This window comes from Hemiscyllium ocellatum, chromosome 3 (assembly GCF_020745735.1).
Source record: "Hemiscyllium ocellatum isolate sHemOce1 chromosome 3, sHemOce1.pat.X.cur, whole genome shotgun sequence".
Lineage (NCBI taxonomy): Eukaryota > Metazoa > Chordata > Chondrichthyes > Orectolobiformes > Hemiscylliidae > Hemiscyllium > Hemiscyllium ocellatum.
In genome coordinates this window covers 121,492,282-121,507,066 of record NC_083403.1, presented here as the reverse complement: position 1 = coordinate 121,507,066, position 14,785 = coordinate 121,492,282, and the positions used below count along the sequence as shown (strand labels likewise).

Genomic DNA, 14,785 nt, shown 5'->3' with positions numbered 1-14,785 from the left:
GGTAGGGCTTGTGCAAACACAATTTTGCCGCTGGATCTCAAACTATGTGTCAGATTATCCACACCATGGCCTGCATCAGTATCTGATGCCGGTTGCTTCATTTGCATCATTTTAACTTTATATTTGCATTATCTTGCTTCATTTCTCTCTTATGCATACCTTGCATATGGGGCAGCATGGTGGCTCAGTGGTCAACATTGTCACTTCACGGCACCAGGGACCCAGGTTCGATTCCAGTCTTGGGTGACTGTGTGGAGTTTGCACTTTCTTCTTGTGTCAGCATGAGTTTCTTCTGGGTGCTCAAGTTTCCTCCTCTGGTCTAACGATGTGTGGGTTAGATGGATTGGCCATGCTAAGTTGCCCATAGTGACCAACGATGTGCAGGCTAGGTGAATTTGCCACATGAAATGCAGGGTTACAGGGATAGGATAGGGGGTGTGGATCCAAGTGGGATGCTCATCGGAGGGTCAGTGTGGACTCAAGAGGTCAAAGGGCCTGCTTCCATGCTGTCAGATTTCTATGATCTAATTCTGGATTTCTCAATCCTATTTCTCTTTTTGATCTTTCCTTTTCACACCTAGTTTCAGTCTCTCCTTATGTTGAAGTGGCTTTAATTGCATAATGTTGAGCATAATCTGATTCTAACATTTCACTTTCCAAAATACTGCTCCTCCTTCAATTCCTCTGTATTTACTTCAAACCCAAATGCTGTGCTCGCATCCTAATTATTTCTGCCTTTCTTGCTGTGTCAGGAAATGCTACCTCCAGAGTTTTTTAAAAATTCTCTCAGGGATTTGGGCATTGTTTACTGGCCAGCACTTTTTTTATTACCCATCCTTACTGGCCCTTGAGAAGGTAGTGCTGAGCTATCTTCTTGAGTTGCTAGCATCCGTATGTTGTAGGTAGATCTACAATACTAATAGGGAGGGAATTTCATGATTTTGACCCAATGACAGTTAATGGATGACAATATATTTCCAAATCAGGATTGAGAGTGGCTTGGAGGGGAACTTATTCCCATGTATCTGCTGCCCTTGTCCTTCGAGATGGTAGTGGTCATGGGTTTGGAAGGTGCTGTCTAATGATTGCTGGCGGATTTCTGTAGTACCTCTTGTAGATTGTGCATACTGCTGCTTACTTCAATCAGGGTCGAAAAGTGTGATGCTGGAAAAGCACAACAGGTCAGGCAGCATCTGAGGAGCAAGTGAAACAATGTTTCAGGCATCAGCTCCTCATCAGGAATGTTTGATAGAGAGCTTGTGCCTGAAACGTTGATTCTCCTGCTCCTTGGATGCTGCCTGACCTGCTGTGCTTTTCCAGCACCTTACTTTCTTACTCTGATTTGCAGCATCTGCAGTCCTCACTTTCTCCTACCTGCTTATTCAATCAAGTCAGAGCTGAAAATGTGTTGCTGGAAAAGCACAGCAGGTCAGGCAGCATCCAAGGAACAGGAAATTCGACGTTTCAGGCATAAGCCCTTCATCAGGACCTGCTGCGCTTTTCCAGCAACACATTTTCAGCTCTGGTACTCCAGCATCTGCAGACCTCACTTTCTCCTATTCAATCAAGTCAATCAACTTAGAATTTGATAGATCTTTTAAGACTATGAGGGATAGCTCTGCCATCTTCAGGAAACCTTTTGGAGTTTCTAGTGCCATGTCTTAAACATAAGACAGAACCTGAGGTTTTCCTTCATATAACATTCCTGATGAAGCACTTGTGCCCGAAACGTTGATTATCCTGATACACTGTGCTTTTTCCAGCGCCACACTTTTCGACTCTGATATCCACCATCTGTAGTCCTCACTTTCTCCCATTTTCCTTCATGTGTGTCACTTAGTAATACCACACCCAAATCCTTCTTGTCTCTCTCTTTCAAATTGAACACAATCCAATCATAGAAGAGTTATAGAGCCTACAGCATGGAAACAGGCCCTTTGATCCAACCCAAACATAACCCCAAACCAAACTGGTCCCACCTGCCTGCGCTTGGCCCATATCCCTCCAAATCTTTCCTTTTCATGTACTTATCCAAATGTCCCAAATTCCTTCATGCTCACTGGGGTCATGTGCTGCACTATTATTCTGAGGGTTATCAAAAAATTTGGAGCTTTTTTAAAAAAAGGAAAAATCCCCAAACCACCTGACTTTCAGATCCCTTGTCTTTCTCATTTCAGTCCACAGTTTTTAAAAGGCATAGAAATAAAAAGACAGCGTCTTTACACAGAACATAACATTTTTTTTAACCTGCTCTCTGCTTCCAGTCAGTTAGCCAGTCTTCTAACTGGACCAAATTATTGCCCCTTTCACCATAGCTTTTATTTTCTGCAATTTCCTTTGATGAGGCACTTTATCAAATGACTTTGGTTTCTAAAGTACAGTACATCTACCCATTTACCTTTCTCCACAGCACACATTACTTTCTCAAACAACTTAAACAGATTGGCGAACCATGACTCCCCCTTAGCAAAAAGTCTTTGTAGTCTGCTTAATTACCTTGAACCTATCTAAATACTTTCAACATTTCCCCTATGGCAGACATTTAGCTAACTTGCCAATAGCTTCCTGTTTTCAGTCACCCTCACTTTTTGAAGGAAGGAATTCCATTTTGTACCTTCCATTCGAGTTGGGTTTCCTCAAATCAGGCAGATCTTGGAACATTCAAACCACTGTCTGAGCTACCACACTAGCCACTTCTTTTATCTAAGGTGATGAGATTGAATGAGTTTGTAAAGTGGCTACAGCATCTGACTGACCCCTTGAAACTCTAGGTGAAATAAATTATACATGTTCCACGTGGTGTCAAATTAGAATGCTTTGAAATGGATAAGGCACTGTGATACCAGGTGTAAATAATCCTGTTACAGTCAGAGGGTGAGCTCAATCTATTAATGTTTCTTTTTGGGGTTGAGTCAAACAAATTTTATTTTCAAAAGCCTGTCCTATATCAGGCAACAAATGCAGAAAGAGGAACTGCATTCCCAATCCTGTTTTCATAAGCACAACTTTCAACATTCTTCACTGTTTGTATTTATTACTCAGAGGCTAACAAATTTCTTCAGGAAGCTCTGTTTTTCTTCATTTATAGTTCTTACGCCAGAAATTGTTAGCCACCATTTTTTAAAAATCCCTCATGTATAAAATCTGTGCATTTCTGGAAATATTTTACCACACCTACGTGTTCAGACGTGTCCACTCCCCAGAGCCTAATTTGTTAAACCATTTGGCAGTCAGGCCAGTTTAACTTCTGATTGAATCCACTTTTTTTGCTTGCCTATACAAATACCCCATACTTCTCATGAAGCAGACTCTACCTTTTTGATCTTTAAAATCTGATTCAAGTGTAGCTGGGATCTAACTGGAATAATCTTGCATTCAGCTGCACAAAATGTTGTGTAAGTCAGACATTCATTATTGAACTACAATAAAATGTCGGTGCCAATTTTTTTTTAACATCAGAAGTTTGAACCATGGAGCCAAGCAAATAAATAACTCATTGATAATCCATTCATGTTAAAAGAACATGATAGAATAATGAAAAGCAGAGAAAACTCTTTTAAGTGAAGATATAGAATAGTGAACCAGTTTTAAATAATTTTTGTGCTGTTGTATTTTAAGCACTAAAGAACTATTTTCAATTATGCGTTTCAATAAAGTACTTTTCACACTTTCATCTCTTTTTAAACCTGACCCCTTCAGTCTGCCCTTAATTTTATTTCAGCAAGATGAAAGTGAGGACTGCAGATGCTGGAGATCAGAATCAAGACTAGAGTGGTGCTGGAAAAGCACAGCAGGTCAGGCAGCATCCAAAGTGCAGGAAAACCTGCTCCTCGATGCTGCCTGACCATGGTGCCTTATGGTGCTTTTCCAGCACCACTCTAATCTTGACTTTTAATTTTATTTCACCTTGCTAGTGAAGATGCTTGGAATTTTCAGGAACATGTCTATCATGGTCTGATTCCATTTTTTGATTTGCCAGTAATCATACAAATTAAATTAATAAATTCATTCCTTCACAAAAACTGACATAATTCTTTTAAAAGATCCTAATCCTACTTCTAATTATTGACGTTGGGACATGCATTTAAGTACAAGTTAAGGTATTTGTCAAAGTGATTAGTCTAATATTTATTCCATAAGTTTACCCTGTAGGAATAAGTTATCTGAAAGTTCAAGCTGTATACTAAAGGGATATTTGGAATGTTGTTTTCTCATTTGTTGAAAGAAAATGTTAAATGAACTATTATGAAGTAATTCTATCAAACTATGACCATATTGTTACATTTGAGGCCAAAGTGCATGTTTGTTTGCGAGTCTGTTTTACAATTTAAAGGATTTAGAATTCAAGATTATCAGAGTCGGAACATCATGCAACAGCGTTTTGTTCATTAGAAGCTAGTGGACATGAAGGGGGAGGTGAACACCTAAAATTAAGATTTCTTTTAAGTCAGTTATAATATTTTTTGAGAATAGGCTATGAATACAGATTTAGAATTAGACATTTTAACAATCTCAGTTGTCATCCAATGGATTAATGAAAGGTTATGATGTGTGAAACTGGCACATTTTCAATGATAGTAGAATTGTTATGAACTCTTTATTGTTAAGACAGTGCTTTAACAGAAAATTTTACTTTATTCTCCAGACTGCAGAACCAGAGGGCAGTTCAATGCACTGTCACACCACTTCCGTGGCAGACGGTCACCTGAATACAGCTTCCGGGATGAGTCACCTTTAAGGAAATTGAAAAACCTAACACATTCCAGGTCCATTTCAGTTGACAACAGAGCTCTGTGGCATGATCGGTTAATTTGCACATGGGAAGGTCATCAGAAACAGTTAATCAATTAGGAAGCATTTCAAATAACGTAGCAAAGGCTGGGATTGATAGAGCAACAGAGTGGGCTTCTATACTCTTCAGATTAGCAACTTTTGGCTCCTAATTCCAATTTAATCAGAGTTAACGATCTGGAAAATCTGCTAATTTTGTTTTTTGTAATTAAGGGGCTTTTATGTTAAAGTGGTAAATTGTTCTGGTTTTGTATGTTACCCATCCATACTTACGTTGCAAAAGTGCTGGGTCTTCCTTTTTTTTAAAAGAAAGATTATTTTGGATATCTTATTTAAAGCAGCATCTGACATGTTTTGCAGAGTTAAATGCACTTCTGGTTTTGTGTCGTCCCTATCAGTTGAGTATAGATCACTGTGTTCATGTTGATTGCTGCACTACCCCATGCTCTTATAATGTGTTATGAAGGGGTGTCTTAAAAGGAAAGCACTGTTGTAATCAGTGCTAGGTAGAAGCATATGGCAAGTTGGCGAGTGTGAGGAATACTGTAAGAGCTATACCCTAGTGTAACTGTGATATTCAGCTCTTCATTCATAGTAATGTGGAGTGGATGCCTGATTAAGAGAGGTTATGTTCAGAAAGCCATTTTTCATGGCTCAGATGATCTTAATCAAATGTCTTCAGAAATTATCAAGGGATTGACTTTGCTTGTATTAATCTGCCTCTAATGAATCCTTGTTACAAAATGAGGGTAACACAGTAATAAATGACACCTATTACAAGCCTGCTTTCATTTGCTTTTGAAAACACTGGTTAGGGCTCAACTGGAATAATGTATTTCATTGTGATAACAATTTTCTTGGAAGGTTGTGAAGAGAATACAATGACATTTCCTAAAACATGACTGGGGACATGGGACTTCAGTTATTGAACCAACTAGACAAATAAATTGATCTCCTCCGGACAGGGCAGATGAAGGACAGACTTATCAAGTGTGTTCAAAATAATGAAGGCTTTTGATGGAGTTAGTTAGGAGAAACTATCCACTTGCAGGAGCATTAAAGACCAGATTTAAGCTCAAAAGGAGAAGAACCATAAGACCGTAAGACATAGGAGTAGAAGTAAGACCATTCGGCCCATCAAGTCCACTCTGCCATTCAGTCATGGCTGATAGGAATTTCAGCGCCACTTACCCTCACTCTCCCCATATCCTTTAATTCCTTGAGAGATTAAGAATTTATCAATCTCTGCCTTGAAGATATTTAACGTCCCGGCCTCCACTGTGCTCCGTGGCAATGAATTCCACAGGCCCACCAGTGATGGAGCAAGCGATGATTTTTATGGCAGTGGCTTAATATCCTGAAAAGATGATTGAAAACAGTTTCAATGATAACTTTCACAATAGGAAATTGTATGTGTATAATTGAAAAAATGAAAAATTAGTAGTGCTGTGGAGAAAGAGCAGGTGATAAGGACTAATGGGTTAACTTTTTCAAAGAGTTGGCACAGGCAAGATTGGAAAAAAAACTTTTGTCAAGTTACGCCATATTTCAGGAAAGCTTTCACTGAAGATTCCACCGTAGTGTCCCTGACATGAGTTTACCTATTATGCTGCTGTTGCCACATGTAATTTTGGTAGATTCTTTTACTTGGTCATCAATTGGATTCCTTGTGCCTTTCTGACTATAAGTTTAAAAGATTTTGTTTCGCCTTTCCTTATATTGGGTCCAGCAAAGACCTTCATTGTCCACACATAGGAGCATACACGATCATACAGGAGCATAAATGATAAATGTTCAGTTTGTAGAAGGTTTGCATGGGCCCTGTACAAGGATGAAATGCAGATTTGTAATAGTTTTATTTTAATTTTCCAGTAGATTTAACTTTCCACAGATGAAAAAACCTTTTAAATTGTTTCTGAATGAACAAACTTCTATGACTGTTTTATGAAATTGTTCAGTATATTTAGAATCATGATCATTTATGGAGAGGTGGGGTGGGGGGAGGGGAGTCATAATGACATAGTGGTTCGCATGGCTGCCTCACAGCACCAGGGACCTGGGTTCAGTTTCACCCTTGAGTGACTGTCTTTGCAGAGTTGGCCCATTCTCCCGTGTCTATATGGATTTTCTCTGGGTGCTCCAAGTTTCCTCCTCCAGTCCAAAGATGCGCAGCTTAGGTGGGTTAGCCATGATAAATTGCCAATAGTGTCCAGGGATGTGTAGGTTACATTGATTAGCCATGGGGAATGCAGGGTTACCGGGATAGGGTGGGACGGGATGCTCTTTGGAGGGTCGGTATGAATTTGATGTGCTGAATGGCCTACTTCCACACTGTAGGTATGTTGTGAATTCTATCATGTTATTTTAAGTAGCTACAAATAGCCAAATTAACAAGGCATAGTATGTTTTTGTTGACATTTAATTGTTACTGATATGTTCTTTTTCTATGTTCTTGCAGTTCTTTGACGAACACACTTCACAATGATAATGCAACTGTGTCATTACAATCTGCCTCTGAAAAGGATGAGGCTAGTTTAGATGATTTCCAGGACTTTGTGTCTGAAATACAGAAAACTATCAGTGGTCTTCAGAATCAGGTGGGAATACAATTGAAGATAACAAGAGTTTGTGAGAAGATTTGTAGCTCGGGTGCTCGTTGTTGTGGTTCTGTTCGCCGAGCTAGGAATTTGTGTTGCAGATGTTTCGTCCCCTGTCTAGGTGACATCCTCAGTGCTTGGGAGCCTCCTGTGAAGCACTTCTGTGATGTTTCCTCCGGCATTTGTAATGGTTTGTCTCTGCCGCTTCCGGTTGTCAGTTCCAGCTGTCCACTGCAGTGGCCGGTATATTGGGTCCAGGTCGATGTGTTTGTTGATAGAATCTGTGGATGAGTGCCATGCCTCTAGGAATTCCCTGGCTGTTCTCTGTTTGGCTTGCAAAGATTAGAACAAACAGTCTTACCGCAAATTCAACCCAAACTCTGGGTCAGATATGTAGATGACACCTTTGTAATCATTAAAAACACAAAAATAGAAAACACACATGTGATCATCAACACCACACTCACAGGAATCCGATTCACTAGAGAGGAAGAAAAGGACAACCAACTCCCATTCCTAGTCATGATGGTACAGAGAACACCGAACGGAGAATTCACCACAAAGGTATACAGGAAAGCCACACACACACAGACCAAGTCATGAACTACGAAAGCAACCCCCCAACACACACAAAAGAAGTTGCATCAAGACACTGTTCAAAAGGGCCACAACACACTGCAGTACACCAGAAGTGCAAAAAGAGGAAGAAGAACACCTCTACAGTGTATTCGCCAAAAACGGATACGCGCGCAATTTCATCAACAGATGCCTAAGGGAAAGACAACGGAATGAGGACATGCCACAACCCAAAGAACTAACCATGTTACCATACATCAAGAACATTTCTGAACTGACAGCCAGACTACTGCGACCACTAGGACTCATAATAGCACACAAACCAACAGCCACTCTCAGAAAACATCTCACCTGGACAAAGGACCCGATACCCAGCATGAGCAAAACCAATGAAGTGCACAAAATCCCATGCAAGGACTGCACAAAACACTACATAGGACAAACAGGAAGACAGCTAACGATCCGTATCCATGAAAACCAACTAGCCATGAAACGACACGACCAGCTCTCCTTAGTAGCCACACACGCAGATGACAAGCAACATGGAGAACAGCCAGGGAATTCCTAGAGGCATGGCACTCATCCACAGATTCTATTAACAAACAGATCGACCTGGACCCAATATACCGGCCACTGCAGCGGACAGCTGGAACTGACAACCGGAAGTGACAGAGACAAACCACTATAAATGCCAGAGGAAACATCACAGAAGCACTTCACAAGAGGCTCCCAAGCATTGAGGATGTCACCTAGACTGGGGACAAAACGTCTGCAACACAAATTCCCAGCTCGGCGAACAGAACCACAACAAAAATAACAAGACTTTTATTTTTCATTGGTTTTCATTAAAATAACTAACACAGAAACGGGCATGAGAGAACTCCGTAATTGGGTATCCCAAAATGAAATTAACAAGAATAGTAAATTGTGAGGAAGGATGCAGAGAGTGATGAAAGATTAGTACAACGGGAACCTAGTAAAAAAACAGTTCTGTGCAGAAAATTGTGTCTTAGTATGTTTGGGTAGAGAAAAAGCAGGGAAAGTATATGCTAAATAGTTATAATTCTGAAAAGTTAAGGCAGAGTGATCTAGGAGAATATACAGATGACGGGAGAAATTGTTTATGTCACTTTTAAAAAATATAACAGTGTAACTCTAAAAATATAAAAATATTTTAAAAATTCTTCAGTGGCAACCAGCAATACAAGTACTGGATAATCAAACGAACACAACCTTCTTAAAGACTCCGTCCCAAATGCAAGAAAATAAGTTGGCCAGTAGAGGTAAAGAAACTTGCTCTCCTTCCAAAGTTACCTGTGGTCCTGGAAGTGTGGAAACATGTCAGACATCATCTCAGTATTACTGCAATGTCCTATAATCAGTGCAGTAAAAGGATGAACAGCACTCCTATAATAGCCTCACAGTCAGGGTGACATTGGCGACCATCTTTCTTTCCCAATTAAACATTGTAGTATCAGTGCTATGACTGCTTCTTAAAGCAAGTGTGTAAAAAGCGGGCAGTGATTCTTAAGATCAAGGCAGGCATTATCTGTAGCCAGATCTTTATGGATTCCATGTAAGACTACCTCCCTTCTAAGCTTAAAAGATTTTAGCACACTTCAGAATAAAAATATTAACCAATTGTCCATTAAGGTGACCCAAACATTGGTATTTGTGTGTAGTATGTGAGCATTGTCTTTCTACTGAAGTGTAGTGGTTTTTCTAATAGCAATAATGATTTTGATGTTTAGTTTTGCAGACAAGTGGAATCAAAGTGTGGGTGACTGCATAGGACAATAAGTAATTTTCTTTGTTAGACCTCAATACTATGTCATACTTCTAATGTGCATGATGTTCAATATAGTGTTCCTTCACTGCAATAGCAAGACATTGTGTTGTCCCCAGTTTTTAACTTCGTTGGTTGTTGCTGATTAATGACAAATAAGAGTTCATTTCACTTTGTTTTCAAATGTCCCCTTGATTGCCTATCTTGTATTTTTCCACAGATTAAAAAACTTGAAGGTCAACTCCATAAATCCGGATGCACTGATGGAAAGGCAAGAGAACGCTCTGACAAAGAAGAGTGGAAGGAGGACTCGTGCACCACCTGCAAGTGCAAGGTATGACGCAGCAGGTCTTCATTAGCTCAGAGGAATTTATGGTGATGCACACTGAATTACCTTCAGGTTTCATTTTGGTGAAATTATATCTGAGATTGCATTTGGCTCATCGAAAAGAATGTTGTACAAAATTATCTGGATGTAGTCTGAACTTCTGGGTGGCTCGGTGATGAGCACTGCTGCCTTGCAGCACCAGGGTCCCAGGTTCAATGCCTGCTTTGGGCGAATGTCTGTGTGGAGTTTGCACATTCTTCCCATGTCTATGAGGTTTCCCCTGGGTGTTCTGGTTTCCTCCCACAATCCAAGGACATGCAGGTTAGGTGAATTGGCCATGCTAAGTTGTCCATAGTGTTTGGTGCATTAGTCACGGGATTAGGTCTGAGTGGGTTACTCTTCAGAGGGTTGTTGTGGACTTGCTGGGCCGGAGGATCTGTTTCCATTCTGTAGGGAATCTAATCTTCTGCTAAAGATCATTCTGGTGCTTTGCTTTGAGCTGGAATATTGTTATTTAGTTGTTAATCTCCTAAATGTTGCTTAGATTTGTCCCTTCGAAATAAACCTGACAGCAGGGCTCATTCTGCAACCTTTGCAGTTTATCCTTGGACTTTAACTGCCCAATAGCTGGAATAGGATCACCAACCTGACTGTGGGGGTTAGCTGGAGCAGGAGCTGCACTTCATTTCAATGGAGCATTCTCACTACAAGTCATCGCAGTACCGTGGTCTCCCAATTGTTTCACATTTCAGTTACCACCACAGCATCCCCTCCATTTGCCACTGTTTATTTGGATTTTAAAAATTGCATGTCTCTTTTTTTTCAAATCTAAAAGTCTACAGAATGTACATACATTGGTACGGTGATGAATTGGAAATTCGGAAGAATTCTTAATTGATATTGGCCTGATTGATATCCAATTCCTGGGAGAAAGCAGGAAGGGACAAGTTGCATTTTCAGAATGACTGACTGGGTTGCAGCTTTTGATTTGATTCCAGTTGGACTCAGAAAAAAAATCTTTCTGTATTGCATTGCAGGCGGGACAGCTTACTTGCTTTGTTGAAACATGCCCACCAGTCAGATGTACTGATCCTGTGAAGGTGGAGGGAGCTTGCTGCTCAATCTGTGCAGAAGAAATGATCAAGCAAAATGAATGGTCCTAAAGCCTCACTGCAGGACTGGAGGAAATGGACTGTCCTTGTAGTTGTACAGTGAATTGTGATGTCTGGACGTCAGTGTGCTTTCAAAAACTACCCACGAGTATTCAGTCAGAGTTGCAAAGAAAGCATCAATTTGAAGAAATCCCGAGAAATATTCAAAGAAAGTGCTCAAATGCATGCTTCACTGATTTCAAATCAACAGCATTTTATATGCACGAACCATGTGTGTACTGTCAAGGAAAAACACCACAATGCAAAAGTATTGAAAGGGAAGTAATGTGTGGTATGACATGGTGATTTCAATTTATCTGTCAATGTTTTCCTGGTGAGAAGCTTCTCAGGTTAGAAATGCCAAAATAAAAATTGGTGCTATATGTAATTTCTTGTATAAAACACTACAGTGATAAGGAGGAGATAACGTACCATAACGTTTCCAAACTACTTTTTATGTTTAAAGGCAAAAACTATCTCAAGAACTTCTCTAGCTCATCATATATATGTTAATTGTGCAGGTTTTTGTTTTGAATGGGTGCGAGAAAATGTTTCGGAGGAGAGAAAAAAACATTAAAAGCAGTGGTTTATATATTTCACTCAGTCAGTGAGCCCCAGGTATATTGCGTGCTTAAAATCTAAAGGCTCAGATCTTCTGGTCTCCAAACAATTGACAATTGGACATATCCTCAAACCTACAAATGAAAATTATGGAACTGACCACCCCCAACACCTGCCCCATTTGGCCCTAACCATCCGATACATATCACCTTCCAACTCACACTCCACTCCTCCTCTGACTCCCTCTCTGACCTTCCGACTTCCTACCGCCTCCCCGATTGTCCCGCTTCGCACTCCCCAATACTTTAACTGTGTGGGAGATCGTTTATCTGGTCAGTGTCAGATAAAGGGGTTCCATCAGTGGCCGGAAGATGTGGGCCACAAAGTAATTTCACTCTCTTAAGGTGTTGAGACTTATATGTAGGCTCATCCTATAGTTACTAATGTGAAGTTGTTACTCATACTTGTTTGGACGTTTGATAAATAGATGCCTACTAATTTGCAGATTGGTGTACATACTACATTGAAAAATTGCCAATGCTATTTCACTAATTGGCACTATATATCGGCGTTTTTATACAATGAGTGCAAATCATTTGTCAATCTATCAGAGCATTTAAAAGAAATCTTTTTTTTTGATAATCTTTGTGGCTTGGCTACTGAATTTTCAACTCGAACAATTACATCTTATTGGATTTATGGCATTTTGCACTTCTGAATTTTTTGTTTGGATTACTGTTTTTATATACTAGCAGATATTTTTTACATTGTAGTAATTTGTTATTGTAAGCAAACATAAGCAATGGTGGGGGTGGGGAGGGAGGGAGATCCATAAGAGGGGTTTCTTGCTCCCTAATTATCCATTGAAAAGCTCTGCTAACCAGTGAAACAGTATTAAATGTCATTTAACATTTCTAACCATTGTTTCTTTATTGTTGGGAAGATTTTTTTTATTTATTTACTCAGATGTTAATTGGTCACTTTTAACCATCAATGAAGGACATTGAATAGCTTTTGTTTTAAAAATCATACCTCAACCTTTCATTTATGGTGCTATTTGATGTTAAGGCAACGTTCCCATGTTACTTTTTTTAAAAAAAACACACATTTGTTACATGCCAACCTCTTCACAAATCCAAGTTTTTAACTTGCACAAAAGATTTTGGGTGAAAAGTATCAGTGCATCAGAACAGGAACAAGACCTCTCTTGTTTTTAATTTTGTTTTTAAGTACATTGTTGCAAAAATGATAAGTTACCAACTATTTACAAAAGAAGTTGGACTTTGTGACATTTGACCTAAAGATACTGACCATTTTTTTTCAGGGGTTCTAGGATATAAAGGAGCAAGTTAGTTTATTGAAAATTATTTAAGTATGTGCTCTGCTTATTTTTTAAGTAAAGTCATTTGGTTTTCATTCTTTGTTTGCATGTCTTTTTTTATTATTTTTGTCTTGAGCATGCCAACAGCACATTGAAATACGAGGCTTCCACCTGTGCTGAATGATTCTCTGCAGGTTCTGACACCATTGAGTGGATTGCTCTGCCAGAACAAAATGAGGCAATTCCACTGCTTTGTTTCACATTTTTTCTCTCTTCTAACAGCAGTGCTGATGTAGTTTTTCATTCTGACCATTGTCATCTTTGTTTTTGTACACATTGTTCTGAGACCCGAGTGTCTTAATAGCCATATTGCTTTAATAAGACAGAAGAGGAACATAGCGTAAAACAATAAATTTACCAAAGAGATGTTTGCACTGTGTAATGCATTTGTATGAACCAAATTAAATGGACCACATTATCTGAAATATGCAGTGTCATTTTCCTAGTGTCACTCAGTCGCATGCATCAAATAAATAGTTGCTTTAGAGTTGGCAATGGAAGAACCAACCTGTTTATTTTCGGATGGTGTTTGTTGGTATTCTGTGTCATTTAACATCACTGACAATAACAGCATTATGTAAATCATTATTTACCCAAGTGAAACTTGTGGAATAAATGCTGGGTGTGGACTTTCTCACCATTTCATGGAGATTAGAAATGTTTTACACACCAAGAAAGCGAGTTCTGAATTTTCTGTGTCACATTAAATACTTCCTGCCACTGGCAATTCCATTTTTTTTGGATCACCATGAGGTAAAGTCCCAGATGCATCATCAAGAATGGATGAAATGAATGGAGTCATAATGATTGAACCTTAACTTGTGTTTTAAAAGTCTGAATATTGTCAGAAATGACTAAACAATTCAACATTTTTAAGGTGCTGGAAAAGATTGGTCGGGGTTTTACTGGCCAGAAGTAAGCCCTGTCTTTGGGTGCAGATTCAGAGCTACACGAGTGGATAGACGGCAAGACTGCATCAGCAATCTGCCCAGTGTGACCTTTTTTTTCTCTTTTTGTTTTTTTTTCTTTTTTTCTGTTCTTTTTTTTTAAAAAACATTCCATTTTTTTTGCTGTGTGATCAAAACAGTGAAGGGAATAGCCCTGTTTTTTTTTGTTCAGTGTGACCTTTTAAGGACAACAGTTCTCCATGCTGACAGGCCAAGAAACCACCACTGCTAGGATCTCAAAGAAGACTATTTTTTGAGGCAGTCTCAGAGATGATAAAACCGTTTTTCTTCCTAGGCCTGTTGGGTACAACTAATCCCTCTAAAGGCAGCCCCTCCATCAAAAGTAGTTGTTGCTCTCCTTGAGCCTGAGACCCTCTCGTACTGGAGCTCTAAACAGTTGATAGCCTTTCACTGCTACAGGGGACTGGTTTTCCCCAGTGCCAAGTTGAAATTCATTTGATGCCATTTACACATATCAGCACTCTAATACTGTGTATTTGGTTCTTCAATCTCTTCCAGTATATTAGGTCGTTTCCACAGTATTTCCTTTACATTTTCCCAGCTTTTCCATCTCCATTGCATTCGTTCAGATGATATCACCTTCCACCAGATTGCTTCTGATGTGACTACCTTTTTCCTTAATGGAGGATTCCCCCTGACTGTGGTT

The 14,785-nt window shown here is 39.5% G+C and overlaps 1 protein-coding gene across 1 annotated transcript in view; it reads left to right on the top strand.

The window, feature by feature from the left end:
- LOC132834345 (peroxidasin homolog) overlaps positions 1 to 13,596 on the top strand; it is a 281,522-nt gene extending 267,926 nt beyond the window's left edge. Inside the window, exons 20-23 of the mRNA XM_060853129.1 lie at positions 4,646 to 4,766; positions 7,250 to 7,388; positions 9,971 to 10,084; positions 11,116 to 13,596. Of these exons, the coding sequence (XP_060709112.1) occupies positions 4,646 to 4,766; positions 7,250 to 7,388; positions 9,971 to 10,084; positions 11,116 to 11,241 (500 nt within the window). The 3' untranslated portion in view covers positions 11,242 to 13,596. The remainder of the gene's footprint in view (positions 1 to 4,645; positions 4,767 to 7,249; positions 7,389 to 9,970; positions 10,085 to 11,115) is intronic.
- The last annotated feature ends 1,189 nt before the right edge of the window (positions 13,597 to 14,785 follow it).